Here is a 13,139-nt window from a genome sequence, read left to right on the forward strand (position 1 = left end):
TGAAAAGCATTCGCTACCGTTAGCATCACTAGCTCGGCTGAGCGCCAGGGTATCTTGCACGAAGGCTAACCCAAGGCTAAGTCATTTGCTGGCTAATATGGTCGTAAAAGACTGAGGCTAAAGCTGCACATCCTGCACAAAAAGTCAACACACTCACCAGTTAATGATCCATGTAGGAGACAATAAAAAAGTAGTTAGTTATATGTATGATAAGAAAAAAAAAGTACCATCAGACCTTGTTTGGCTGTTTAGCTACTTGCGCTAATGTCACTCCTAAACTCCATCAGACAGGATGTGCCACAGTCTGCTGTGAGTGGAGCTTTTCTGATGTAACTCGGACACACACAAACTCATGTAACCTGCTAATCCGACCTAATGAAATGCTCTTGGTACTTGGAAAAGTTAGGCTAAAAAAAAAAAAAAAAAAAAAGAGACACCATCCTACAAACTCTTTAGATATTGAGCATCGGCTTCACTACAAATACATGTGAACATGTGGAGAAGTCGCAGCACATGTGAAAATGGAGGACAGTGCAACACGATTGTTTTCTGGTTTTAACTGTGATTACACCAGCATGGTTTGTTTTGGACAATCCTGCTGAACATGTGCATGAGTTATCAATACGATCCTGTAAAGCAGCTCAAATATATTGATATGTTGAATTAATGTTTTGTCCTTTTACAGGTTTGTTTCTGATTGGTCCAGAGCAGTGGGACCTGAACCGAGGAGGCGACGCTCTCTCGTCTTCTCCTGCAGCTGCTGCAGCTCTTTAATCCACAGAGAAAAATCTGTACCAACACAAAACTCTGACACGTGGCAGAACGAGTTATTTAATGGGTTGAAAAAAATGGCCTTTTGTGCAGAACATCGGACTCTTCCTCCGTCCGTCTCTCCAGGGGACGAAGAGCATTTTGCGGACAAGTTTTTCCACTTTTGTCCTCTCCCTCTGTTGCCACCTCGTCTTCCCTCTGTTTCCATCCTTCCTTTACTCCCCCTGCTCCTCCTCGTCCTCCTCACCCATCCCCACATCAACCCCTTCTTCCACTCCTCTTTATCTCTCTGAGTTTGCTCCTCTTCCTCTCTTTCTCACTCTCTACACCACAAAGTCCAACTCCAAGTTCATATCGGTCATTACAACCCCGCTGAGGGATATTCACCTCCACTAAGAGCTCATCTCTCTCTGTCGGACTCCCTTTCTTCCTCCCTGAGTCCAGCTTCAGTTTGATCATTATTAGTCCTGAGAGGCAAATCATTGCCCTCATGTCTCTTTCTTCCTTTATTTTACCTTTTTCTTTCTCCTTCACTGGCACCACCTTTTCTCCTTGACCTCCTCCTCTCCCTCCTTCACCTGCGTATTCACACTTTTCTCACTACTTCTTCTTTCCTCCAGAGGATAAAGACATTTTTACAAGCAGACACAGTTTGTTCTCTCGTACTACAACCAAATATCTCTGTGTTTCCCTCCTTTTCTGCAAAATAGACTCTGGGACTGTTCTGCTTTCTGTCAGTTAAGTTATTTTACATTTAAAAGTGTTGAACAGCCAGATGTTTGCACCTGCAGCGCATTTCTGCAAAAGTAAATGTAACAGTAAATGTATCTGACCTGCGTTTTAAATTAAGACTAGAATTACCTTTAATTGATTTTTATAAAATATGAAACATTTGTGTGAAATTTCATCATAATTGCTAATTGTTAAAATGTGTTTTCTGAGGTCACTTTAACTTGACCTTTGACCTTTGACCACCGAAGTCCAATCAGTTCATCCTTGTCAAATTTAAAAGGATTCTCTTGAGGAGTTATGGAGATATTGTGTTGTGAGGTCACTGTGACCTTGACCTTTGACCTTTAGCCACCAAAATATAATCAGTGTGTCCTTGAGTCCTAGTGAATGAACGTCACTGAGGTATGGTGTCCCTGAGAACGGGACGGACGGACAACCAGAGAACGCCATGGCTCTGATGACGGCGCTGCGGAGGAATGAAAGCGGCTCTTTCGTCATGACACAGATGTTCTGGAAAAACAAGAGCAGGTAAATAAAATGTGTGAATTAAGATTCTTGCTTGAAGCGGAAAGTTAATTTCATCCTCTCAATTATCAGACTTGCCGCTTGCAGATCAGACGACTGGTAAACAGACTGATGCGACTCATAAAGGGCTTTTCTAGTTACATGGTGAGTTATATCGACCTCTCGAAGCACTTCACACTACATTCAGTATCAGTTACCCAAGGTCACTTCGACATGCGGACAGAAAGAGCTGGGGATCGAACCGACGGTCTTCTGATTAAGCTCCTGCGCCGCAGCTGAACATCCATAAATTGGGATTATTGGTCAGGCGGAGGCGTCCCAGGACGCCAAGAGGCCCATGTTCACGCTAGATGTTTGACCTGTTTGTAATTCAAAGAAATTGATTTTTTTTTTAATGTAGAATGAGCACGAACCTGCGACTCCTTCACAAGAAAAGCCTCATGTTTACCCTGATGAATGCTTTTAATGTGAAGGAGCAGCAGCAGCAGGAAGTGAATTCAGCTGCTGCAGAGAAATGAAAGGAAAACAGTGAATTTTAGAGGATTAATCCCGGATTAGCAACAAATAAAAACAATATATAAACTTTGGGTTCATAACACCGTGTGAATCGAAAGCTCATCGGAGTCGAACGCCAACGACTCCGCCGCCTCGTCCTCCTCCTCTTCCCTCCTCCGTGTGTCTCTCTCTCCGTTTTCCTCTTTCATTCAGTCGGAGTTTCTCGCTGTAATGAGATTACATGGGATTATAAAACCCCGTCTGTCTGTAATCCACACCACTCAATCCCATTTCACTGCTTAAACACACACACACACACACACACACACACACACACACAGATAATTAATTCTCTTTGGTGCTACATGGTGATTTCTTTTCGTCTCTTTTAATTCTTGTCTTTTATGAGAGAAATTATCATCACCTCATTTAGTTTTTCTCTTTTCCTCCTTCCTTCCTTCCTTCCTTCCTCCCTTCCTTCCTTCCTTCCTTCCTTCCTTCCTTCCTCCCTAGCTCCTTTCTCTATGTTGCTCTTTCTTTTTTTATCCTTTTATCATCATTTTTTCTTCCTTCCTTTTCCTTTTTCATTTCTTTCTTATTTAACAAAACCTTTTTCCTTCCTTCCTTCCTCCCTTCTTTCTATCCCACCTTTCCTCCCTTTTCCACCTACAGTCTCATCACTTGTTCACTGATCAGAGGTCAGTGTGTGTGTGTGTGTGTGTGTGTGTGTGTGTGTGAGGGAACATGCGTCCTTCTCGCCACCAGAGCTCGCATTTGAGCCACAACTGGACACACACACACACACACACACACACACACACACACACACACACACACACACACACACGCACCACTAAAGTCCTCCCCTTCTTTCTTTCTTCGCCAATCACATCGTCAGTCTTGCACTCACTCTTCTCTGATTGGCTCAGGTGGCTGTCAGTCACGGGAGAAGGGGGGCGGGGCCAGGACGAGGGCTGACCTGGAGTCTGATCCAGTCGCGTTAACGCACAGACCGGACAGTCCGCTTTCCACGCACGGATAACGAGCCTGAGAGCGCGTGTCGTGGATACAGAGAGGAGAGAGTGGAGGAAGAGAGGAGGAAGAAAAAGAGGGAAAAGTGAAAGGACAACAAGGAGAAGAGACGCACAAGTGTTTTCCCAACTGGAAACAGAGAGAAGAAGAAAGTGTGTGAGTGTGTGTGAGAGAGGAAGAGACAGGAGGAGAGAGTGTGTGTGCGCCTTCACCTCTCTCCACTTCTTCCACCACCACCACCACCACCGCCTCCTCCATGTCGCTCCCCGGCTCCCCTCCGCTCCTCACGCCGGGTTCGGGCACCCCAACTCCGGTCGCGCTCTACCGCTCGGCCCCGGACGCGCTCCACACCTCCGCCGCCTCCACCGGCACCTCGAGCCCGCTCACCAACTCCAACTCGCACTCTCACTCCCACTCCCTGTCCCCGTCCCCGCGGCTCACCAGCAGCATGCTCAGCGCTTTCCTGCCCGGACCAGGGGGCGCGTTGGCCGGCTTGGGCAACGGCGGCGCCGCCCCGCTCGTGTCCGGTGGCGGTGCTGCTCTCGGTCCCCTCAGCGGGCTCGGCTCGCTCAGCACGGCCGGCCTGACCCCGGGCTCCCCCGGCTTAGCGCAGACCTCTTCCAGCCCGGGTCTGTGCAGCGAGTGCAAGCTGGTGGAGGTGCACGGCGTGAAGGTGGCCAGCTTCAGCGTGGACGGCCAGGAGCTCATCTGCCTCCCGCAGGTGTTCGACCTCTTCCTGAAGCACCTGGTGGGCGGGCTGCACACCGTCTACACCAAGCTCAAGAGGCTGGACATCACGCCGGTGGTGTGCACCGTGGAGCAGGTGCGCGTCCTGCGGGGGCTCGGCGCCATCCAGCCCGGCGTGAACCGCTGCAAGCTCATCTCCAGGAAGGACTTCGAGACGCTGTACCAGGACTGCACCAGCGCCAGGTCGGTGCATGTTTTCACCACTTTTATTAACCATAAGATTTCACCCGCAACTGTCCGACAGCTGGACCCGCATCGCTGTAATTTTCCGCACAACTTCCCGGTGTGTTTGTGGCGATTTCCACTTCAAATCCTGCTCCTATAATACTTGTCTAGGTGTGTTTAGGGTCATCCAGTAAAAAAACTTGCTGCTCCCGTTGAGGAGAGGAGATGATGAAGTGTCAATATTCATAAAATATCTTGAATAGCTGAACAGACACATGGCATTTGATTTTAACCACAGTAACAATATAATGATCCTCTAATATTTGTCCTGGGACTTCCATCATGTCTGTGTTGCACCATTATAGGATTTCTAATAGAAATCAGTGTGTAACAGTGAGAGTGACAGTTTCACATTTGTTACTTTTGTTAGTTTTTATTAATGCTTCTGTTCTTGAACACAACTTCCTGTTTTGTTATCAGCAGATTCCTTATTTTATTTTAGTGTGTGTGTGTGTGTGTGTGTGTGTGTGTGTGTGTGTGTGTGTGTGTGTGTGCTGCTAAATGAGCACATGCTCCCTCACTGTGGTGTTTTAGTAAATGAGAAACACAGTAAAGACAGTAAACAACCCGCTGCAGCTTCATTCTGTTGACTTTAGTTATGGAAAAGCTTATCACACTCATAATCCAGCACATTGTTTCTCACCAGTGTGTGTGTGTGTGTGTGTGTGTGTGTGTGTGTGTGTGTGTGTGTGTGTGTGTGTGTGTTGGAGAAATGCAGCTTTAATGCTTGTTTGTGTGTAAACAGACACTTTATAGAGTGTGTTTTAATGCCTGTTATGTATAACGGTTGTGTGTGTGTGTGTGTGTGTGTGTGTGTGTGTGTGTGCTACTGTACCTGTCACCTGCTCCTTCACACAGTTACTACTTTACTGACTGGCTCCAACCTTTCAAATTAAAACACCTAAGTGACGTCCTGTGAGTTTCCACCATTTTGAAAAACGTCACTTTGCTCTTTAACATGTCAGAACATTTAAGAATCTACATGTTAAAGAGAAAATAACCTGCGACGAGAGGAAAGTCATCTCATCTGAGCGGAGCTTGCTTCACCGCAGACTGCACTCATAGATTTAACCTCATTTTTTCTGTTTTCTTTTTGGCAGCTTAAGGGTTTAATTGAGTTTTTATGATAACCTAAGCAGCAAAATATTAAATTAGATAAGTGCTGTGAAAGCCAGGAGTGACACAAAGCTTTCCATTTCCTCAGACTTGCTCTGAAAACGTCTCTAATTTCCTAAACGATCCGAATTGCTTCTTCCTCTCCCAGCTGTGAAATAACTGCGATGCAAAAGAGCAAATTGTTTATTTTCTCCACAGAAAGACGAACTGTTGAGTAACAGTGCAGGTGATTCCATGAACTTGTTTCCTGTCTTGTAAAAGCTCTTATTTATTTTAATAATGGGGAACAAGCTGCACGTAATGAGTATTTTTTTGAAAGCACAGAGGACTCATCTGTTTGTTCCAAGGAATTTATGATTCACAAATCTTACAGAAACTGATGTCATACTTTCATATATTTAACTGCAGCAGCATCATGTCCCGGAGGACGTCAGCTGGTTTAATGCACTAAATATCAGTTTTGGGAGAAACGTTATTGTTATTGTTCTGCTGCGAAGGCGAAACTGTTTCAACTGTTTCCAAACTGTCATTGAATTCCTGGAATATCATGGATTTTATCAAGGCTTTTTCCAGACAGGAGAAGGCAGGAAATCCACCGATATTTTCAAATTACGAGCAGATTTACTTCTTAAAAGAAGAGAGGCATTGTTGTAGATTCCTTTACTCAACAGCTTTCACTTTTACTGACGATTGTGTCAAAGTAAAACCAAAAGAAAAGCAAAAGAATAAAAAACTGAAACGAATGAGCCACTGATTTACATCAGTCAGAGACGTGAGGTGACGGACGCAGGTGCATGACGGTGTTCAGAAAACAGGAAGTTAGTTATTGTAGTTTGTTCCCGACTTATCAGCATGGAGGCAATTACTTTAAAAACCCTTTAAAAACCTAATTGCTGTAATTTGTGTTAAAAATCACACTCCTTCTCTGAGTCATAACTCAGTCAGATCTGAACACAAACATGCGACGCACATATTTTTAGATTCGGCGTGACTTACACTTTCTGAGGGTGTCATCACTTCCTGTGCTAATCCGCAATAAATGTCCGTAAATCCCGTTTGAAATCGTAGAGAAAAAAAAGATGCGGATGAAAACTTCAGAAGCTGCTTGAGAAACTTCAGATTTTTAAGTTTTCTTCAGCATCGCAGTAAATGAGTGACGGTCGTCTGAACACACACGGGCGCGTCACGAACAGGAAGCGCTAAGAGTTAATTCGGCATATTTTTAATGGCGCCAGTGTGCCGAAAAAACTCGCTAGTCTGACGGATTCGATGCAGAAGAAGAAAGAGGAGGTCGGACATGTTTGTATCTCATGGAAGTGCTTCGAAATTATTTCTGGAAACTCCTTGATAAATCCTGGCATTTCACATCAGGGCCTCGGTGGGAAGGCCGGTCGTCATCTCCACCCGAGCTGCAGCTCAGTCTTTTTTTATTTCATTTATTTATTTATTTATTTGTTTGTTTGGCTCGGTGGAAACATGAGCGTGATCGGACAGTCTGAGGTGGAGGCTGCGTTTCAGCGCCGGCTAATTATTAACAGTGTATTGTGTTGCTGTGGAGTCGCAGGATTGTTGGGGAGTGACCTCTGGTTTTTAGCTGACCACACACACACACACACACACACACACACACACTAGTCTACAGTTTATTAAGCGTGAAATGTTCAGTCCTCTCCCTGGTTTTTGGAGAGCGGGGTCATTTCTTCCTCTCTCGCTCTTGTTCTTCTTCTGTCTTTTTGTTTCTGTCCATCTGTTCACTCATTTTCTCTTTTGCTATTTTTGACTCTTTTTATCACCCAGTCTCACTTTCTCCCTTTATCTCACCCTCTGTCTCTCACCCCCCCCCCGTTTCTTTTCTATGAACACACACACACACACACACACACACACACACACAATCAGTGGTGTATTTCTGTCTCTACTTCTTTATCCCCATCTTTCACTTCTCTCTCTGTCTCTTCATCTCAATCACTCTCTCTCTCTTTCTCTCTCCCCCTCTCTCTCTCTCACACACACACACACACACACACACACACACACACACACACACAGCGGTACATGTCAGGGGTAATAATGGATCATGTGAATGGTGAATGCGCATGGAACAACACGGCTGGAGAGCTATTGTTGTTGAACGCACAGCGAACACATACTCCGCTCTCTCCAATCATATTGACATTCCTCTAATGCCTCTCTCTCTCTCTCTCGCTCTCTCTGATGCTCGCTCGCCCTCCTCTCCCTCTTGACGTTATTCTCTGGGAAAAGAAAGGAAAAAAATTAAAATACTCAAAAGAAATTTCCCACTGGGATTCTGCATCCTTCGCCTTCTTGGTAACCACGTGTTTGTGTGTAAAAGCACTGACCACTTAAATCCTACTTCTGCCTCTGGCGCCATTTTTGGTCGATATTACAATATATGTTAACTTCTGTTTTTTTTTTTTTTTTGTTTTTTTTTTAAAGTGCTCATAATGTCGTTTTCTGCTCTTTTCATTAAGATGAAACAACAACAGAAAGAGGAACAATGTGCGCTGCAGAAAGTGAAACAGAGTTCCCACACATCCTGCTAAAGATGGAAAATTAAATATGAGTTATTTAAAGGAGATGACATCAACTCTGTGCGCTGCAGCCTGCAGCGTAAAAGGTCATCTCTCGCTGCACGCCACGTCTCCAGAAGTTATTCTTTGTCTCCGCACGAGGTAGAAAAGTTTGTTTGGAGGCAACTCAGGTTTGTCGAGCTGCTCGCAACAGCTTTTAGTTTTTTTTTTAAAATTCATGCAGGAATAAAGAATCTACCAGCGTCAGTCACTTTCTGTCCGCTTCACTTCCTGCTGTGTCACTTTCTTTCTTTAGATCAAGGCTCAATAATTTCCCCCCGAAACAACCGGCTACTGCGGTTTTTAACAAACAAACAGCAGTAGATGGTGTATTTGTTTGGGGGACTACTTTTGGCGGCGGATTAATCCACATTTGTTGCTCTAGTGAGTATTTGATGGTATTTGTGTGACTCAGTCTAAATAAACTACAGTGTCTGACAGCGACCTCACTGATGTGAGCGCATGAGATCTGTCAGGCTGAGGCTTTAAGACTATTACCAGACTTCGTTTAAGGCTTTGACATTTTCTGTGCTAAAGATCTTTAGTTTGAGTTTCACATAAAGCAGAAAATCCTCAAACCGAAGAAGCTGGAATCAGAGAACGCCACACTAGACGACGTCACGTTGAATTTGTGCGCTCGTCCTAAAGTCGGAGGGAAGGACTGAACTGTGAAAAGTTTTAGTCACTAAAAGTTGGAACAAAAAGCAGAAACCGATAAATCCGATGAGTTTTTGCAGCAGTTCTCCCTGCAGAGTTCTGCAGGTGGTTCCGGCGTCTCGGAGACTCTCACGTGATCCCCAGACCGGACCAATCAGACGGCTCCGTGGCGTCCGCAGACAGAATCTGTAAAGTGCCTCAAACCTCTGGCTGGGTGTCGCTCGGCCAGTCGCTGGGTGGCGTGGGCGTGATTGTCTGAGCTGTTTCGGTCTGAGCGGGAGAGAGAGAGGTTATTCTTCTTCCTTGTCACCTCCTCGGTTTTAAGTGTGTGTGTGTGTGTGTGTGTGTGTGTGTGTGTGTGTGTGTGTGTGTGTGTGTGTGTGAGTGTGTGAGAGAGACGGAATCGATAGTGAGCGACAGGAGGGAGGGTTGCTGATGTCGGGAGTGTTATTCTCGGCTCTCCTTATCACGACAGGCTGTTAGAGCCCACACACACACACACACACACACACACACACACACACACACAGCAACACACACACACAGCAACACACACACACTAACACACACACACACACAGCAACACACATGTACAGATGATGGGAGCCGTATTGTCTGTAACACAGGGGGAGCAAAGTCGTTTTGGTTTGTTGAAGCATTGCAGACACACACACACATACACACACACACACACACACACACACACACACACACACACACACACACAAACACACACAAACTCACACACTCACTGGAGAACAACGTCCACACACACTCAGCGTGAACTCTCTGCATCAATTTGGTGTTTTTCATTCTTTTACATGGAGCATTAAGTTCTTTTAATGGAGCACAGTGGTTTGTAAAACACACACACACACACACACACACACACTTGTTTTGCCTTCTGGCTGAGGTATGTCTGTGTGTGTGTGTGTGTGTGTGACTGTCTAGCAAGCACAAACTGAGCTATCAGTTGTCACACTGGGTCAGGTTACATCTGTGTGTGTGTGTGTGTGTGTGTGTGTGTGTGTGTGTGTGTGTCTGCGGCAGTGTTCATAAATGCCTGTATGTGTCGGTGTTGTCGTGTGTGTGTGTTTCTGATGGTGTGTGTTTTGCAGGTTGTCGTGTGTGTGTGTGTGTGTGTGTGTGTGTGTGTGTGTGTGTGTGTGTGTGTGTGTTAGCAGCCAGACAGTGACCAATCAGACACCATCAATACACAGATCATTGATCTGATTGATCAGTTTTCAGCCGGTAACAAAAAAACACTGATAACCAGATCCGTCCTCTGAGGATCTTTCCTGCAGCGTTTGACGGTTTATTTGTAAAGATAAGTCGATTAATCAATTAGAAAATGAATCAGCAGTTATTTTGATTATTGATTAAATACATTTTCAAGCAAAATACCAAATATTTACTGTCCACAGCTTCTTATAAGTTGAGCTTTTCTTCGTCTTATTTACAGTAACTTGAGTAAATAAAACATTCGATGACGTCGTCTTGTTTTAAAGCCAATAATCGTTCATCAATAATGAAAATAAGTATCATTTGCAGCCATATTTGTTTATTTATTTATTAATTAATTTATTTAAAATGGCTCATGCTTCTAATATGTCACTGTGAATGTATCAGGTTAGCGACACAGCACTGATTGGGGCTCCCCATTACGTTTTCATGAGACACGCGTATCGTTGTTCCTTCGGCTACGTTCACGTGCGACATGAATAAACAAGTAAAACATAGAAATCTCTCCTGTTGTTTGAGGACAACAGTCTGTTTTCAGCTGCTACAGGGCTTCAGTTTCTGTTGCGTATATGACTGTTGACAAAAATACACAAAGTCTTAATTTGAAACTTTCACTTCCTCTCAGTGTGAATAAAGAGCTTGTGTTGTGTCTTGCCGGCTGTGGTGTCGGAGGGACGGCGTCCTCTCGTCCGTGGAGACGTTTGCGTCCACGCGGCTCTAACGTGTCTTTCGTGTAAACCGAAGCAGGTTTCCTCACTTCCTGTGTGCGCTTTAATTTTTTTATTGCGTTTTCTCCCCGGCAGCGAGGTGGCTGCGAGCTGATGTGTCTCAGGGGCAGAGGAGGCGGTTTCATGCTTCACTTACCAACCTACCGACAACCCGGGCGTGAGAGACAGAGAGGAGAGACTCTCTCTCTCTCTCTCTCTCTCTCTCTCTCTCTCTCTCTCTCTCTCTCACAGTCTCTGTTTTCCGGATGAAAACAGAGAGAGGAGAGTGAAGGATCACAGAGAGAGAGAGAGAGAGAGGTGAAGATCAAAGCAAGAAATATGACCCTCTGTCACCACGGAAAAGAACTGATCCTCTCCCCCTGAGTGTGTATGTGTGTGTGTGTGTGTGTGTATGTGTGTGTGTGTGTGTGTGTGTGTGTGTGGGTGTTGGCTGAACAAAACAGCAAGAGGGGAGAGGCAGGTCAACATGTGTGTGTGTTGGGAAATAGATAATGTTTCACAAAGGCTGTTTCAGTCTCCAACTTTTCAGAGAGAGAGAAAGAGAGAGAGACGGTGTCGAAAAGAAAGGGGCGAGAGACATTGATAATGACAGAAAGAGAGAGAGAGAGGGATGAATTCTAAGCAGTTTTCTTAATCAATAGTCGGCCATGTTTATTAATCAATAAGCAATGAATCATTCATTTATAAAATAACTTCTGATGAAATTTTTATTAGATTATTATTAGATTAATTAAACAGTGGACTCCTGGTTTTATATCGATAGTACATGTACGTTATCTATGTGATGGGAGTGAGTTGTGTGTTGTTCACTGTAGCTAATGTTAGCACAGCTGCTGGAAACACCTGCGCAGGTGAGGCAGATCTCCAGGAGATGCACAAATACTGTCACGCCAACTAGGTGGGCGGCCAGATGTCCCTGTTTTTCCGCAGATTCAGAAATGAAACTAAAAACCGTCGAACTTAGTATCCAGTCAGTTATCCAATCAGATTTCTCTTTGTGTTTTGACGTTGTCTCTAGGCAGAGAAAAGGTTAGCCGGCTCACTCATTGGTTAGGAGTTCGTCACCGGGCACTAAACTATTGAAAACAAAACAAACACAATATTCACAACCTGGAATATAAGTCATTGAGGAATAGATAGACAATAGGACTTCACCACCTGCTTCAAAGGTATGGAGTCGTCATTTTATCAGTCGTATTTCACCATAGTTTATTAGACTGCAGCAGTTACCGTGGTCAAAATATATGAGGGGGTGGGGGCTCATACAGTTTTGTGTTGAACTGCTTCTTTTTAAGATGCTAGCTTGGTGTTAGCATGAGCCTCGGATATCTAGCTAAACCAGAAAGCCGCCAGACAAACACACTGCCACTTATTTTTTTCCTCGTATGTTACGGAGGTGCGTTTGTTTTGTAATTTGTGCGGCACCTACTCAATAATGAATAATCAGTTAATCACTGCCGTCCATAGAGAGGGATTGAAGCAAGAAACTGAGCTGAAAGAGAGAAGGCACTGTGTTTACACTTAGCTGGGTAAATCTTGTTGTTTAAAGATCTCCATCAGCACTGTGGCACTTAAACAACAGGAAAACGGCTCCGTCTCTTCCTCCTTCCTCCTCTTCTTGTCAGCAAACAACACACCGGCTCATCACGCCCAACATCTGGCCGGCAGCGGCGCAGACGGCCTGGTTGGTCTCTGTCCTCACCTACTCTGTGTGTTTTATAACGCAGCCGCAGCAACTGAATCAGCATGAAGCAGCGATTTGACTTCAGCAGAGACCGTGACTGAATTATATGATCTTTAAGTTGTAAACAAACATGAATACAAGTTGGTGAAACTGTGCGATCGACAGTGCTGGTCAGTGAAGTTCAGTATCAACACGGTTCCTCGTAATCTTAATAGAAAAACCCTGATCGGGCGGCAGCTACAGAACCTACTTCCTGGTGCAGGTTAGCGGGAGACGGGCTCGTTAGTAGGTGTCGTGTTTTGTTAATAAACGAATATTTCCTCCCACACTTTCCTCATCAATACTTAAAATGTTTCCATAAATATCAATTTATTAAGTTCGAACACTGAAAGAAAAAAAAGGGGCATTTTTCATATGTAGGTGGTTTAATGGAGATGTACTCAAAGTGATAGAGAGAGGGAGGGAGGGAGGGAGGGAGGGAGGGTGTTGTCTGCAACAAGATTATTTGATGCCTGTGAACACACACACACTTAAACACACACACACACACACACACACACACACACACACACACACACACAGTCTCTTAGGTGC

At 44.7% G+C, this 13,139-nt stretch overlaps 1 protein-coding gene across 1 annotated transcript in view; it reads left to right on the forward strand.

The window, feature by feature from the left end:
• Nucleotides 1–3,535: 3,535 nt before the first annotated feature.
• The window catches only part of LOC111657884 (dachshund homolog 2-like), a 73,490-nt gene continuing 63,886 nt past the window's right edge, over nucleotides 3,536–13,139 (forward strand). Inside the window, exon 1 of the mRNA XM_023410228.2 lies at nucleotides 3,536–4,485. Within this exon, the coding sequence (XP_023265996.1) occupies nucleotides 3,812–4,485 (674 nt within the window). The 5' untranslated portion in view covers nucleotides 3,536–3,811. The remainder of the gene's footprint in view (nucleotides 4,486–13,139) is intronic.

Source organism: Seriola lalandi, unplaced genomic scaffold, assembly GCF_002814215.2.
Source record: "Seriola lalandi dorsalis isolate HSWRI2012SDOR001 ecotype SW California unplaced genomic scaffold, Sedor1 jcf7180002054418, whole genome shotgun sequence".
In the NCBI taxonomy this organism is placed as follows: Eukaryota; Metazoa; Chordata; class Actinopteri; order Carangiformes; family Carangidae; genus Seriola; species Seriola lalandi.